Source organism: Aristolochia californica, unplaced genomic scaffold (assembly GCF_029961685.1).
Source record: "Aristolochia californica isolate CCGP_79_NKW_82.1479 unplaced genomic scaffold, dmAriCali1.0.hap1 SCAF_2, whole genome shotgun sequence".
Classification (NCBI taxonomy): Eukaryota; Viridiplantae; Streptophyta; class Magnoliopsida; order Piperales; family Aristolochiaceae; genus Aristolochia; species Aristolochia californica.
The window spans coordinates 47,561,466-47,578,167 of NW_027181881.1; the positions used below are offsets into that span (position 1 = coordinate 47,561,466).

General features: G+C 39.2%; 3 protein-coding genes across 3 annotated transcripts; 2 read left to right on the forward strand and 1 right to left on the reverse strand.

Annotated features, from left to right (window-relative positions):
• Positions 1-5,228: 5,228 nt before the first annotated feature.
• On the reverse strand, positions 5,229-5,884 carry LOC137956806 (uncharacterized). Its single transcript, XM_068804434.1, has one exon. It carries the CDS (start codon positions 5,729-5,731, stop codon positions 5,516-5,518), a length of 216 nt encoding a protein of 71 aa, XP_068660535.1. The 5' UTR covers positions 5,732-5,884; the 3' UTR covers positions 5,229-5,515.
• Positions 5,885-6,989: 1,105 nt separating this feature from the next.
• On the forward strand, positions 6,990-8,938 carry LOC137957264 (pentatricopeptide repeat-containing protein At2g20540-like). Its single transcript, XM_068805017.1, has one exon. The coding sequence runs from the start codon at positions 7,091-7,093 to the stop codon at positions 8,771-8,773; it is 1,683 nt and encodes a 560-aa protein (XP_068661118.1). The 5' UTR covers positions 6,990-7,090; the 3' UTR covers positions 8,774-8,938.
• Positions 8,939-13,475: 4,537 nt separating this feature from the next.
• LOC137956765 (nudix hydrolase 18, mitochondrial-like) lies at positions 13,476-15,081 on the forward strand. The gene is made up of 5 exons (XM_068804382.1): positions 13,476-13,748; positions 13,948-14,050; positions 14,263-14,346; positions 14,449-14,577; positions 14,680-15,081. Exons 1-5 carry the CDS (start codon positions 13,675-13,677, stop codon positions 14,800-14,802), a joined length of 513 nt encoding a protein of 170 aa, XP_068660483.1. The 5' UTR covers positions 13,476-13,674; the 3' UTR covers positions 14,803-15,081.
• The last annotated feature ends 1,621 nt before the right edge of the window (positions 15,082-16,702 follow it).

Genomic DNA, 16,702 nt, shown 5'->3' on the forward strand with positions numbered 1-16,702 from the left:
CTTAAAGCTTTATTCTTCTGGTCGTCGTTCGGGTTCCACCGTAGGTTTCTATGGAGCGTTTTATCTGGACGAAACATTGTTGCTATAAAAGTTGTATTCTACCACAACTTATTTGCATTTGGTTAAAATTTGGTCGAAAATCACAATCAAGAGTTTATCAATGGAACTCTAACCTTTGGTAGAGATAGAGGCGTTATGTCATCTATGCTACTTTATGGTTATGATTTTATCTAGACGAAACATTGTTGGTTATAAAAGTTTTATTCTTTTCAGTTTTTCAGCATCAAGCAGAGGACAATGATTCTTCAGCATGGGCTTGCGGACAGGTCCTTATATGCTGCAAAGAATGCCTGAAGCGTTTAAAAATTGAATGGCTGATCAAGGGCTTTGGTGGGGATAGTGTAGCCCTTCTTAGGTTTCTTGATGTGGAGACAAATGAGCTGGTTGCGGAGGCTGTGATGGAGGCTCTCCTAAAAGCGAGGATGGTTAATCTGCAAGATGGTTAGGGTACAAAAGTAGTTTTTTATTATCAACTTCAGATGGAGATGAAAGCAACACTAGATGCTTATTTGCAAGTAATTGACATGCATGGACTTCATTTGCTTGTGTCGTAGTATTACCAATACATCTGCACTTATGGTAGACAATTGATTCCTTTCTATCTTTGAACTATGGGATGGATGCTCTTGAGCTTGTTTTTGTAGAAAATGCACATCAATAGGAATGATGAGCAAAGTGCTAGAGCTTTATCAGAAGGAAAGTTTTTCATGTCTTTGCATACACTTATATCTGTGACCTACAAATTAAGCTAATTTCTTGGTTCAGTAGTGTGAATATTCCATGGTTCACTTGAGCTAAAGTAGGCTTGCTTTTATACGATTGTAGTGACTGATCATTTTCTTCCTTGTGCTTCCTGAGAGGTCGGGGGGGGGGCTAAGAATTTGGTTTGGCTTTAGCAATTGCATGGTTAGTTACTTTGGATAATTGGTACACAAGGATAGTTATTGTTGTTTTTTTTATTGTTTTATTGCAGTTAATTTTTTATATGTTACATGTTTAGCCATGTTTACGAAATTGACAGCTTGTATTACAACATGCTGGCTTCAATCGGATCCTAGTTAAATTATTTGTCATCAAAGTTATTCTATAATAAGCAGTTAAAACTGAAGAATCCAACATAAATCATCAAATTTAAACAAGCTAAAGGGAATCTGTAAGATTATTGGTTTGACTTTACTATTAATTTTATGTACTATCTGTGAATTCAAAAATTTCGAGGTTTCATTTCTTTGCTTTTGTAGTCTGAATTGATTTTGGGTTGAGGCAGTTACCATTTTCTATATTACCAAATGTGTCTAGTCTTGTGAACAAATTGCATGTTGAGATGAGCTTATATATGTTAGTATTAAATATTTCTTGTGTTCAATTTCATGAAAAGAGAAATAATTTGTTGACTTGATTATAACTGAATACAATGAACTTCTATTTATAATAGAAGAAACAAGTATAATTAGTGTTGGAAGATGGTCCCAAGCCCACACGACCAAGGAAAACCTACATATCCAAGTGTGTTGGAAGATGGGCCCAAACCTATAAGACCAAGTAAGGCCCATACATCTAAGAGACGTGGAAGATGGGCTCATGGCTCATAGACCAAGGAGAAGGCTCCAAGCCCATACAATGATGGCATGCTGAGTCCTACACAATAAGAAGTTTTACGGAGCTAAAATTATTATGGAAGTAAGTCTCACAGAAGAGTTTCAGTTTAAAGGTGTTTTAGTTATACTAATCTTCTATTTATGTTGAGTTATTTAATTATTCTAGGATTTATCTTTAAGTGTTAGAGTTTGGGTGTAATTGGGACAAAGGTAGTTTAATTGTAATTGGATTCTACTACTTTCCTCTATTATAAATAGGGGTTCATGTACTCTGATTACAACAAGTCAATGAAGTATTTTTTTTTTTTTTTATAAATTCAACAATTAGATTACAATTAAACTACCCGTATCCTAGTTATACCCAAAGTCAAACACTTAAAAGAAAAGTTATACAATAATTAAACAACTGAACAAAAATAGAAGACTAACATAACTAAGACACCTTTTCATTGAAAATTTTCTATGAGATATTTTTTCGTGAGACTCTTGTAATGAATTGTTACCCTATGAGACTTTTTTTTTTTTTTTTGAGGGTCATGTAAGACTCTTTCATACCTATTTTTCAACATCTTGTTATTTAGATGAACTTATGGAATAATGATTTTGAAATACTAATATATTGGTAGTGGGTTACATTTGTTAGGACAATTAGTTCAAAATGGTCAGCTAATGGAAGCAGAAATTGCTCTTTATTGAAGGACTATTTGTGGGCACTTGCAGATTGAAGCACAAGTAAGACATTCTAATTTCTAAAGATCTTCTGTTGGTGCACTAAAAGAAAAATTATCTTCTGTTGATGCTTTAAAAGAGAAATATATTTTTGATTAAATAGATATTCGAAAGAAAACTGCTGAGTCCAATTTCGGTGTATGTTCAATGTTGTCACTAGATAGTTTAAGTTCTTATAGATGTATGAGTTTCCTTATACATACATGCTCAAAAAAATGTGAAGCATTATCAATCTCTTTCTCCGATATACTTATATTCTGGATGTACAGTTCCTTCACTCAAGAGCTCCCTTCTAGGTTGTCATTGTAATTTAACAAAACCAGATGATTATTCAAATGCTACAGTATCTAAGATCAAACATCCTTTCTGGATAAAATAGTTTTCTTTTTCCAGGGGTATCGATGAGTGGCTAACTTCTGTACTGCATGCAAATTCTGAGAAATTAAACTCTAGATATGCTATTTTGGGAGTCTTATGCCTCATTTTGATTCTTGCCTTATCTCAGCAACATGAGGATGTTGGTGCTGGGTAAAAGTTCAGATGCAGCAGTAACAGGGGGCACTGAGGCGACTGTATATGCAGCAGAAGCTTCAGAAATGAATGACATTATAGAGAAAATCCTCTCCTCAACTGTTTCTGATTATGTTGAATTGGTCAAATCTCATCTTGTTGCAATTAGGTTCCTGACATTGGAATTTGATTTATGGTGAAAGACTTAGGTATTGTTATCTCCTGGTGCTGGGGTAATGGCTGCTCATTTCTCAGTGTAGGATGAGAGAAAAAAATCTTCGGTGAAAGGTGTTTTGGACATAATTTCTAAAGACTACACCAGAACAGAAAACTTTGTGATTTCATTAATTCTGTTGCTTAAGCTTTTCTCTGTTTACTGGCATTATGGTTGTCCTAGAAGAGTGTTTGACGGAATATCCTGTAGTAGTAGTTCATCATCATCACTAATTATTATCCTTCTCCTCCTCCTGCTCCTCCTCAAAGGCTTGTTCAGTCTATATTGGGGCTTGCGACATGAATCATTGTTTATTATGCTGTAAAATTCCTTGCTCCATTGCTAGGTTGGTCTTCAGCTCTTTTCTCACATCTTTGGTGAATGGCCTTCATCTTTTTGTTTGACTTGTTAGTTCCATAATTGATTTCCAAAAACTAATCTAAGGTGCACAGTTAGGTTTCCCTTAAACATGCCTGACCATTAAGAGGACCACTATTATTTCTCCGGTCCTCTGTGTTTTCCACTTCTTCTTGGTCTCAGATGTGATTTAATTTGTTGGTATAATAATTCCAAGTGGTAAGCTTCTGTATGAAACTGGTGTGATTTTTAGAATCCTCTGTTCACCAGGTGTCATTTCTACCATTCACCGCAGGCATGTCTTGGTGTTCAATATGGAGTAATTTGAATACTATGTCGATCATGTGGCAGAGAACTCAGGGCCTTACGATGGGTTCTGAGGCTTCTGCAGGAAAGAGCATCTGTTGGATCATATTGGTGGCTCTATCTCAGCAACTTGCCTGAAGCTTTCTCTGTACAAAGTTTTTTTCTCAAAAGAAGACATAAAAACCTCCAACATGCTCCTGTACTTCATCAGGTATTTTGGGTCTTCCAATTTTGATGAATTCATATTCAAGATTGTGCAAGTTTTAATTGATTAAGTTTTTTTTCTTTCTTGTACTAGATAAATAAAATATATTGTTGCTCATCGATTTTGAGAAAGAAGTGAAAGTTGCACTTGAAAATGTTGCTCATGAAATCATGTCTTTGGAGGGCCAGATGTGAACGCATCTTTTCTTGGATGGGTCATGTCAGCGGTTTCTTCTCTTCCCTGCCCAAATGGCAACAGGAGATTCTCTCACATGGAGATGGACCTCTTCTCATGGCATTTCTCATTGACTATTTTGTCAACTCCATCAGGCTCAACATTAAGATTTTAGAAATGACCTTCTCGAGAAGACAGACAGTTTTCCACTCCACCACGATAACAAAGATGCTTGGAATCACAAGATTTCCTAGTTTTGGATTTGATGTTTGGAAAAATCTAGATTATGCATTTCCCATGAAAGCACTGCCGATGTAGCATTGTAAAGAAGAATATTTATTCTTCGTGCCAACAAATGGAGTTTATTTGTGTATCTGCTTCATTTAGTTAGGTACGGGTAGCTGGGAGGTTCGGGCAATTGATCCATGATGTCACACCAAACCAGTAATCATAATCTTTAATGGTGAACCCTCCAAGTTGATGCCGTTGTATTAAAAAGCACTAATAGACTATGTTAATGTTAGATTGGATCTGTATTGCTATTTCAGATATGATCATGTCAACCTCATTCTGATACTAGTTGCAAATTTATTGATCGAGTTTGATCCATGCAGGTTTCCTTAGCAGGCCCTGAATTAGTGGTGAGCTGCCAGTAAGGCTGCATTAAGAGTGTTTCTAGCAAGCGAAGCTGAAACTGTACAGAAGCACGGTTTGGATACCTTGAAGTCATCATTCACCGAAGCGAAGCTAATGAAATTTCGGCCTTCCGAACGAAAATTGCCTTGGTGTGTGATTGCGGTTGGACACTTGCCCACAAAGACTTTCCAGATTAAGAACAAGTGGACTTCGTGCCAAATAGTTTTTCTGCTATCACAAAGATTCAGGAGAAAAGAGAAGACAGCCCTGGCAATTCTTGATTCTGAGAATAGTGGAGGAGGTGGAAATATCAATGAACGGAGAAACGATCAAAGCGAGGCTCCTTGATTAAGAACAAAATAAAATAAAATACTGAGAGCATCCATGTGTCTCAAATTATCACCCAAGTAAACACAAGAAATCTCTATTGCTCAGAAGAATTAAGAATCCAAGAAAATCGAAGGTGTTATGTGAAGAGTTCAGCCATGAAAAGGAGAGACAACCACATGAAATAGAGGTTCAATTGACCCATTTCGTTTCATCCAAAACCGATAGAAAAAAAGCACTAAGTATTAACATCTAGCACCAAGAGAACAACTTCGCTTCGTCTACTGTGACCTAGTCATCAGGTATACGATACTTCCAGGGGAAAAAAAAAACTATACAAGTCCAGAGGCGGAAAAAAAAAAAAAACCCTAATAGCTTTCTTTCTTCTGCTTCTTACTCCTACGAGTCACCGACGGAGATGGGCTGGCGCGTCATGCCAAGCGGCGACCTCGAAATCTGTCTCGTAATCTCCCTTAAAGCACGTCTAATCTCCGCTTCCGTCAGAGAGTAATCTTCAATCTTCTCATCTTCTTGCTTGATCTTCCTCACCTGGCTGTGAATCAGGAGACCCGTGCTCTTGACCTCTTCCGCTGCGTTCCTCTTCTTCAGCTCCATCGCTAATTTTTCTTCACCAACGGGAGAGAAAACCCAGAAACAGAAGGAAACGAGAGAACGAACCGACCTCTTTGGCGAAAATCTCGTAGTTTTAATATTCTTAGGGAGAAACCCGAAGATGAAGAGTTTTTATATGCGAGGAGAGGTAAGAAATCACGATTTGTTTGTGAGTCCAAGTAGGTGGTGGGAATGGGAACTGCCTCTTTGGATCAATCTTAGACGATTCCTTTGAATTCAACCGCGTCAGTTTCAAGTTGAATAGACTCAAATACCCTAGAATATTTTCTTATTACCATCAATATCGTCAACGGACGTAGAGTCATTTAAATTGGTTGTAAGGGTAAAATTGAAAATACAAATAAAAAATCCAAAAGAAACTAAAATAAAAACTACGAGGGAATAGGTCAGTTTGCCGTTAAGTTTGTTGGGGGGCAGAGCAAGCAGCAGGCGTAAACGTGGAGAATTAGGAAAAGTGCCACGTGGTGCAATCAGAAAGAGACGAATCATGGTTGCTGATTGACGAAGATCTTTGGTGAGTCGCAATTGGGATCATTTTGTTCAACTGTGCCACGTTTCCTGCTACGTGTCCACATAATGGAATCTTTTAATTTTAGCTGATAAAATGATGAGCACGAAGGATGATTGTGGTTGGATGGTTATTACTTCAGGATAGCACGAGGAGGGCCCACTCTAGATCCTAGAATCTCCGTCTGTACAGGAGTCAGTTCGATAATCTCTCTGTGATTGGTTCAATCTGAACTAACTGTCTGATCAGATTGGCGATTTATCCTAATCTTAAAGTTAGGGGAGTCGCCTGTGGAAGAGTTGAATTTGACCAACTTGTTCTAAGCAGCCACTAATTCGCCAACGACTGATCTCGACCGTTCGATGCCTCTAACGTGTCTGACATATCGCGTTCTGATGGATTTTATTTTTCATGGTTGATTGCTAGTGGTGCAGGCTGTTTCATTCCACGAGAGGGGATGCCACCTAAGCGCCACTTGGGTGTTACTAAAGGTGACACATGGGCAAAGGTTAATGAGGTGTTACATCCTCATCAAATAGAAAATCAAACTTGCAATGTGATAGAGGGAGAAGATTAGGGAAAGAAAGAACGGTGGTTAGGTTGGTTGAACGACCCCTTTCATCATGAGGTTTTAAGAACCTTGAGAAAGAAATTTGTGAAGAAATTCTATTTAACAAATAGAAATCCAGTTGAAACATCAAATCTTCAGATTTCTTTCGAACCTTTGTTTGACTTATGCAGTCTATCTTGTTGTGCAGAGCGTCTTCTATCTTGTTGCAGCCTTGAATAGTATCTGCTTCTCGGGACTGAGTCCCTGTTCTTCAGATGGATAAATGTTATTGCTAAAATCCTTTTGGGGGTCCCAAAGTTCTCTGTCTGGAACGATTTCTACACCATTTATCCGGGACTCAGTTTTATTTTGCTCTCGTATCACTACTACTCGCTGCCACTCTACTCTATACGAGCAACTTCTGCACATTCTCACTAACGCACCTTCTCTTTCAGACCTTAAAAGGACCCACTCTCTAGTGACTACCCACCAGCTGTTATCAAAATCAGTACTGGCTTGCAGATTGTTAAGTGCGTATTCTTCCCTTTCCAGACTTGTTGATGATGCCAAGAAACTGTTTGATAATTTGCCGAAGCAAACTGTTCATACCTACAATCACATGATGAAGGCCTACATTGACCACAAGTGCTACAAAGAAGCTCTGCTTTTGTACTTGCAATTGCTTACCACTAGAGATATCTTACCTAATCACCTCACTTTCAGTTTTATTATCCAAGCTTCGATTGCTTTAGGGCTTACTGAACTTGCCAAAATTGTTCACGGGCATGTTTTGGTATCAGGCGTTGAACCTGACCTCCACTTGGCAACCTCACTTATGGACTTCCATATAAAGTGTGGCTCAACAGATTATGCTCGAGTATTATTTGATCGTGTTACTGCACCAGATGTATTTGTTTGGACTGTGATGATCAATGGGTATCTACGAACTGCCAATTACCATGAAGCTCTAAGTTTATTTACTAAGATGAAAGAGACATGTAAAACTGTTGGTCTTGTCACGTGGAATTCTTTACTTGCAGGATTTGTTCATGGTGGGCTCGTCTGTGAGGCCTGGCGTGAATTCAAGCACATGCAAGAGAATGGTGTAAGGCCTGACAACGTTAGCTTGTGTACAATTCTATCTGGTCTGAGTCAGTTTGCCGTCTTGAAAACATGTTTAGAGGCTCATGCATATGTGATAAGGATGGGCTTTGACTTGGATTTGTTTGTGGTTAGTGCTTTAGTTGACTTTTATGTTAAGTGTGGGAGTTTGGCTTCGGCTAGGTGGTTGTTTGATGGCAAGCAGGTAAAAGACACAGGCTTATGGAATGCAATGATTCTGGGGTATGGAATCCATGGACACTGTAAAGAAGCATTGCAACTCTTTAATCAAATGCAAGCTTCAGAGGTGAAGCCAAATGGGACTACGTTCACTTGTCTCCTCTCTGCTTGTAGTCATACTGGTATGGTTACTGAAGGGTGCCGGCTTTTCAACTCAATGGTTTGTGATTACGGAATTTTGCCATTCTGTGAACATTATACTTGCATGGTCGACATGTTTGGTCGAGCTGGAAGGTTGAATGAAGCTTATGAGTTTATCAAGAGTCTACCTGTGGAACCCTCAAGAGATACTTGGGGGGCTTTTTTGAGTGCATGTAGGATCCATAACAATTTTAAGCTTGCAGAGACTGCAGGAGAGCATATTTTAAACTGTAATGATGGTACCGAAGAAGCAGGATATCATGTTATGATGTCAAATATCTATGCAGAAACAAGATGTTGGAGTAAGGTAGCAAAGATGAGGTCTAGTATAAGAGATGAAAGATTAAACAAAAGAACAGGGTTTAGTTGGATCGAGATCAGGGGGTTGCTGCATACATTCTATATAGCCGACATGTCACACCCACAAACGGAAGATATTCATTCCTTGCTGAAGAGTCTTGAAGATGTTGCATATTGCTCCTAGTTGGAAAAGGCCTTCTCATGTAGGGTGTTGTGGTTTAGTTTTGTAACTTAATTTACTGTCATGTGAATTTTACTGCAATTTATTGTGGGAAAAATGCTAATTTGTACATAAAATTATGTTTGGAACTGATATTCTTCTACCAGAGGCCTATGCAGCTTGAATAAAATGTCTGAGGTTTCTTGGATCTGTTCTATGAAATGAAAAGTATGCAAAAGTCAGGCAATGCTTTACTGCTCTGTTTGTGCAGTTATAAGCAAATTTCAAGATTCATGCTGCTTTTCTCTCCTCTCATGTTGATATTTCATCCTGATATAGAAAACAATGCTGTTAAATTTGGTCATACTTACCTGATTGAGTTGGTTAAACTCAGGTCAATTAGGTTAATTACAGGTTAATCCAATTGCTTCACCTGCTGCTGATTTTTGAAAAAAAAAAAAAAAAAAAAAACCTGGGAGAAGGTGATCCTCCCGCCTCCAAACTATCTGTTACTGAAGGGATAGGGAATGAAACAGGACTCTGCCCCTCCCCTACCTTCTTCCATCTGCGTCTCCGCCCTTCTAAACAGAGTTGGCTGATAAAGCAAGGGTAACAAATCTTCTAAACAAAGTGCTTCGCTAAAGATTTCCCTGATAAAAGTATCATTAATCGTCTTAATCCACCTAAAAAAATTGCTGGCCAAGGGAACAAAGAGTGAAGAGCACCGAGGGTATGGACTAGTAATAAATGGAGCATCTCAAGAATGGTGAGGCGGACGTGCGAATAGCCTAAAATTGAAGATGTCTATGCTTCCACTTTTGTGGGGCTGGTCAGATATCATCTTACACATAACAATCTAGATAAAGATGACCTAACTTTTGCGTAAATTATACACAAATTGACCATGACATGTTTGTTTTTTTCTCTAAAAAAGAGGAAGGAGACATGTTTAGATTTGGATTGATGTTGTTGGAAGCCTTTTTTTTTTCTTCAAAATTTACATTTTTTTAATCAGAACCTCCACATCTCTACCTATCCTCCCCTAATTGACTCCAATCTGAGAGACTTATTCATAGGGTAGGGAAGACCTTACAGGGGCCAATCTAGACTCTCAAAACTGGTGAAGACATGGCATTGTTTCATGTAATGGACTTCACCTCTGAAGACAGTTATGGCACTAAACAACATGTTTGGACAAACCCCTCTTGCACCCACATGTATCAGACGAAAACCTGATGAAACTTCCAAAGATTGGACCATTTCTAACCCTAGAACATGTGCCCCTTGGCCTGTGTTGTCTCATCATGGTGTGACCATTCTTCAACTTGTAGGCCCCGCAGGTTCTTCATTCTTGATCTTCTGATCCACATGGTTCTAGGAGCAGCAAAATTTCTTTCTCTGTGGGCTAATCTTGTCTTCTGCCACAAAACACGAGGTGTTAAAACTGAACCAAAAGAGCCTCATGAATTGACCTGAATGAATATGAGAACTTGAAGCACAATCTGTAAACGAAGCTTCCTTACTGGAAATTCTTTCTTGGTTTAATCTTTTACCTTTTAATGTTTGATTCGTCCGAGCTCTAATAAGATATTAGAGCGCACTGGAAGAGGCAAGGGGCCAACCCCATTAATCCAAGTTCTCTTCCACCAACTCTCCTCAGTTTTTATTAACCTAAAACCGACTTCTAATGAACCGTGATGTTCAATGATTAAGAGTTTTAATCTATAATAATCTCCTCTGCGACTTTGCTAATTGTAATTATCAAAAGGTTTGGAGCCGCAGGTTGACTCTCCAGAAACCATCTTCTGTAGCATTAACATCAGTTAAAATATTTTCGTACAAGAAATGGAATTAAGCAGCTCAGGGAAACTAATCTGTAAATCAGTAAAGAAAAGAGATGGATCTGAGTACCCAAAATTGAGTTAATTGCTTCAGGCTCGGTAATGAGATCAGAATGATCGCGTTTGCAAAAATTTCCTTCGTCTAAACATTTCATTTTTCAGGCTAAGAATCATGAACCGTCACTCCTTTTTTCTAATCTTCCCACCATTAAAATATACAGAATGAAGAAGAATGAGGATTCCTTTTTATTTTTTGCGAGTTATCCAATCATAGGCCACCGTCCAAAGGCTATCAACATCCAGCTAAGATTATTAAATGATTGATACTTTGCAACTCATCTCTTCCATTAATGCGTCAGAATCAACCATGAGAGACCTACCCTTCTTCACCGAATCCAGAACGTGAGACTTAATGAACCAAACGTAATAACATATAAACGACCGGAAATGAGATTACCCGCGAAGCCTTCTGTTTGATGCGCTTACCAACTTTCTTTACGTCATATTTTACAGTCGGGTGCAGTTTTTTCTCTGAAATCCATTTCCAGAAAAGAGACAGCTCCATGAAGTCGACGGCACGAGCTGTAACCACGCACTCAACATGGGAGACTCAAAGAGATAAACATTTACGTGAGACCGATCAAAAATCTTCATTTACCAATTTGTCTAACTATTTATTTTCGTGCAGAACAGAAGGAATCGAGCGGGAGGAGGTCCAGAAAATAGGGTGGAAAATCATCTGGATGCGAGTGAGATCACAAATCTTCATTTGCCAATTTGTCTAACTACATTTTTTCTCCACGGCGATACAAATGTGCAGAGCAGGAGGAATCGAGAAAATAGGGTGCATAATCATCTGAATCCGCGTGAGAAAGGAATAAGAAGGATGGGAAGATTAGCAAAATTCAGAGTAACTGCGTAGAATTCAGGAGTCGTCCGACACGATTGAGTTTAGTAGAGATGGGAGATGAATTTGGCGTTGAAGAATGGGATTAAGATGCCAGAATTGACTTGCAGGTGACTTTTTTTTTAGAAGGGATAGGCGGAGTACTTCCTCGCCCTTAAACGATGACTCGGTCGCAGTAATGCGATTGTTCTGAGGAAGATGGTCAATATGCATTAGTCAAAGAAAAGAGGAACTTCTTGAGTTTTTCTCCATTAGCTTCCACAGACTCTGAATCGCGGCCTCGCATTGTTAAAAGTTTCAAATGGATTATAGAAATCATAGCTAAAACTAAACATAATTTTCAACCAAAATTTGTTTTTCTAGAATAATCATACTGAATTTATATTAGTTTCATTTATTTATTGCAGATTACCCAGCTTCCACATTAACTCTTTTGCAGAGAGAATTACGCAAAACCTTCCAAAACATGATGATAAGCAATGTTTTCAAAACCTAACCAAGCGATTAGCTCTTGTTCAACTTGATTAATTTCATTACCTCAACTGGGGATCAAGCTTATAGCCAGAAACAAGAATTCATTACTAGAAAACAGTTTTACGACTAGCTAAGTTAACTAGTTTGGTGTCGGCGAAGAGACAAAGAGAACCCAACAGTTCTTGAAGCTGCGTCATCGTGCCGACGAGGGGAACATTAATGGAACTGCGGTGGGCAGGAGCATTAATTTAACGGCTCGTCTCAGCAATGTCGTCAGGCTAACGGCATGGCGTCCATGGTCCTGAATCCTTGTCCAAACCAGGTAGCCGACGAGGCCGCTTCATAGTAAAAATAGTAAATACTGCGCCCAGGGAACTACGGAAGCTGACGGCGAGAAGATGACGAAAGCGAGGGGAGGCCCTCGAGTCCGTCTTTTTTATTTTGGAAGGTGGGGGCGCGCATCGGATCTCAACCCGAAATCTACTGCACGTGAGGTCGACCAATTCCCTTTCTCTCTATGCATGCTCTCTGTTTACGTCTCTGTAGGCGGAGTCGTCTGGTTAATGGGGTATACAAGGTAATTGAAAAGGAGAGGGAGAGGGAGAGGTTGGAAGGATTGGGTTGAGTAGATGGGCGGAATGCAACGAAGGAAGGTGGCCTTGGTCTACTCTTCCGAGTAATAATTAGTAAATGAAAAGCGGCCACGCGTGATGCCGACGCCGGTCTTCTGTTCCAAAACATTAAAATGACGACCGTGTGGACTCCTGCTTCCGGCCGTCATACCCCAGTTTCATCTAACACACCCGTTTCCTCTAGTTTTACTCGCTCAAGGTAGGCGGGAGGCGTCAATCAGGGAAAATGAGTGCAGACGATCCAGAAATAATTATTTTTATTTCGGCCCTTCTTTGTAATTATAATGCAAAATTTTCATAAGAATTTCTTGCCACAACTTCAACTCTGATTAATGGTCGAAAGACTTCATTTGAAGAGTCCACCAGCTAATCTTGTCTTCTTCTAGAAACCTGTCTTCTCATTGATGTGTAATGAATCTTATATGTTTCTCAGAAACCATTAGAAGGGAGCATTAGATAACACTAACTGATGAGAGGGAGACAGAACTGTTCATCGTTCCTCAATAATTGAAACCATAAAAAAATCATACAAAACGGACGTAATTACGATCCTGATCCCCGATTGAGCCCTCAAATCTTCTGATCCAATCCTCCCAACAGCATCGAGATGAGTTGATTAGGTTGGTAGCATTTAATTTTGGGGGAGATGAGGCAGGTAGAGAGACTCGGTTCCGGGGAAGGCGTAGAAGGAAGAGAGAAAGGACGGGGAAAGTGAGTCGGATCCGAATCGGCAGACCTCCGTGTCCGAGACACCGACGGTGGAGTGCGACTTTTCAAATGTCAGGCGGGACCCGCCTGCTGCTCCTGACGCGCCTCTTTCTCCTATAAAAGAGCCTCTGCGCTATCTCCGCCCTTTCAGTTCTGGCCCAACAGTTCCTGAAACCAACACATCTCCCGGATTTCCATTGGGTTTTCAAAATTTGTCGACTAGGAATCTGAGATTGTATGAGTTTACGAGCCTTTCTAATTGTGAATCTTCGCTGTTTCGTTGGGGGGAAGCCTTGAAGGGTGGGTCCTGTGTTTGTTCTCCTTCCGCATTTTGATTCTCCGAGTTATTTTGTGTCGACAAAAATGGTTGCTTTGGTTGCTCGTACGGGAAGGCAACTTCAGCGTTACAATCGCAACGGGCTTCGTCTCGTTGTTGGGTTAGTTCCGAAATCTCTATCTAATCTCGACTTTCGATTTTACATGACTGAAAATCTTTTGCCAACACAAAAGAAAAAAGAGAAATCGGCTTTTCTGCTCTGTGTTTTGTACTGGGTTTTCGCTGAAAACGATTCACTTCTCTTATTTAATAACCTTGCAATTCTGTTTGACATTTTCTTCTCTATCGATTGTATGCAGATGCATTCCATATAGATTAAAGACTACAGGTGATTTCACGGACAAAGCCCTGGAAGTACTTGTCATTAGTGCGCAAAAGGGCCACGGCCTCGTGTTTCCTAAGGTTGGTATTGTTGGAACTGGTTCCATGCTCATTTTTCTAGGTGTGATCAATCGGCAAACATAAAAAAGACCAGAGGAATGTAGAAACAGATAGACCACAATGTCAACGGATCACCCATTCCGGTGTCTGATCAATAAATTCAAGTTTCTAGTCATTATTTACAGTTCCTGGATTTAGTCTTATGAACTCGTTCTCCTTCGGTGATGTTTCAGGGAGGATGGGAGGTCGATGAAACCATGAAAGACGCAGCTTGCCGGGAGGCACTGGAAGAAGCCGGCGTTGAAGGCAAAATTCAGGTGGGTGATGCATCCTGGCCATTTTCCTCGGTTTTCCTAAACCCTAAATAAACTTCCGCTTGAGAGGGATACTGAATTTTCGTCTTCCTTTCGATTTTGCAGCCGAAGTTGGGTCAATGGATGTTCAAGAGCAAAAGCCAAGATATATTTCACGAGGGGCATCTGTTTCCTCTTCTTGTAACAGAGCTTCGCGATCTGTGGCCAGAGAAACAAACACGGAGCCGCAAATGGGTATGTACAGACTCCTTTCATGCAGTCCTATCCGTGCTCGTGAAGGTTTACACATGGCTGTTTCAGAACCTGTTCTAATGTGTAGTCCTTCTTGTGCAACAGGTTACTGTGGTCGAAGCCAGAGAGAAGTGCCAATATCCATGGATGAAAGAAGCCTTGGACGAGTTGGTGAACCGGTTGTCCAGATCAAGACAGAGAAGTGCATTAGCTCCATACAACCAGTGAGGGGGATGAAAGATGAAGAGGAAGACCCTCCTGGGGTTCATTTTTTCACTTTTTTTTTTTTTTTTTTTCCACCAATTCTGTTGGCTTCAGCTGTACATAGGAGAAGTCCATACGAGTTTAACAGTCCTCGGAGGAAGAGCAATTCGCCGAGCGCGTTGCGTTTCCGTCTCCTGCTCTTCCAGCTCCTGATGGAATCGTTCTTCTCCGGTGGCTAATTAGAAATTGGAGCACAAAAATGATTCAGAGAAAACCATAAAACCCAGAATGTACTGCTAAACAGTTTTGGTTCAGTCTAGTTTAATTCATTTTTCGAATTTTTAATCAACAAAAACCTAAAAACGGTGGCGGGCGATGTGGATGGAGAGAACTGAAATCATTTAAGAAAAGAGCTTGGTCAATTCTTCGGTAAAATCTACTCACACCGTCTTCAAACATCCACAGCGATTCATAATTCATTTCAGTTTCTCGTTTAATCTTTTCACTAACATCCTCTTGAAGAATTACAAAAATACACTCATATATTGAATTCTAATTCCTAACCCCATTAGTATTAGTGTGCATAATGGAAATACTTTGATAGATTTAACCTATAGTTTTATTTAAGATATATTTTAGTTTAAATCTAAATAAATAAAATAAAAATATTAATTTACTTAGTTATAAAAAATATTCTTTTATAATGCCTAGATACTTTATTAAATTCTTACTTTTACAATATTTAAACTATCACTCTTAAATTAGTAATATAATATAATAAATAAATAAATAATAAAATATTTTATTATATAAAAATACTTTGATAGATTACACTTTTATGAGATGATTTTATTTAAAATTTTATTAATAAATCAAATAATTTTAGTTTAGTCTAAATTTATAAAATAATTACAACGTAAAATAAAAATATTAATTTAATCAACTTATGAAATTCGGCTTTGAGAAATAGAGTGGAGTTGATGATATCGTCGATTTTGGCAAGACGAGAACAGAGGGGGAACGGAGAAGAATGGTGAGAGATAGTGAATGATGGCTAGAGAAAGGAGAAGACGTGTCTGAGATGAAGATTAGGCAACTGAGAAAGGAGAAGATATGGCTGAGACGAAGATGTCGAGAGGAAGGCGTCAAGACGAAGACATCGGGAAGAAGGCGTCAAGACGAAGACATCGAGGACTGAGCAATGAGAGGAAGGCGTAGAGTGAGAGGTTTGGAGTTGGAAGTAAGTCTGGAATTGGGGCGAGAGGACCGATCCAATACAAAAAGTCATTTGGTGCGAAATGTGCAAAACTCTATATCAGATATTTCAACTGTCCGATCAACACTTATCTCAACTATTTCACATGTTTCACATAATAACTTTTCGTGTTGGATCAATGTGTACATATATGTATATATATATATACAGATAGGGAATCAACCCATTGATTGGGCTTTTTTACACTTTCACTATACTCTCTACGTTGAAACTATTTTTTTATCTTTTTAATTAAAATTTTATGTAAAAGAATGTGGCACCATTTTTTTTACCATATATATGTGTATATATATATACATACACATACATATACATATTCATATACCAATAAGTGACACCGCTATGGGGGATTCCCTGTCAGCATCGATGTACATGTCACAAGCAAGCCAAAACCACCTCTAGTTCTTGGTGCGTGAAAGCGACTGCCACCCTTACTGTTCAAATCAACCATTCAAAGCTCCGTCTTCATCGCAGTCGGCTCTGTCGATTCTGCTTGAACCACTCAAGAAAAAGAATAAAATCCCCACTCAACGATGATTCGAGGAGAAGCAGTCAACAATCCGCACTATACTTTTTCGATCGACATTCTCGCTTTGTTCCAAATGATTAGACGTAAAGTATCCAGCGTCTCTGCCCTGCACCACAACA

Bases quoted from the DNA above. Each gene is read 5' to 3' on its own strand.
- LOC137956765 (XM_068804382.1), top strand. From the start codon at position 13,675: ATGGTTGCTTTGGTTGCTCGTACGGGAAGGCAACTTCAGCGTTACAAT. The intron at 14,051-14,262 runs GTTGGTATTGTT...GTGATGTTTCAG, and splicing joins ACGGCCTCGTGTTTCCTAAG to GGAGGATGGGAGGTCGATGA. The intron at 14,347-14,448 runs GTGGGTGATGCA...TCGATTTTGCAG, and splicing joins GCGTTGAAGGCAAAATTCAG to CCGAAGTTGGGTCAATGGAT.
- LOC137956806 (XM_068804434.1), bottom strand. From the start codon at position 5,731: ATGGAGCTGAAGAAGAGGAACGCAGCGGAAGAGGTCAAGAGCACGGGT.
- LOC137957264 (XM_068805017.1), top strand. From the start codon at position 7,091: ATGTTATTGCTAAAATCCTTTTGGGGGTCCCAAAGTTCTCTGTCTGGA.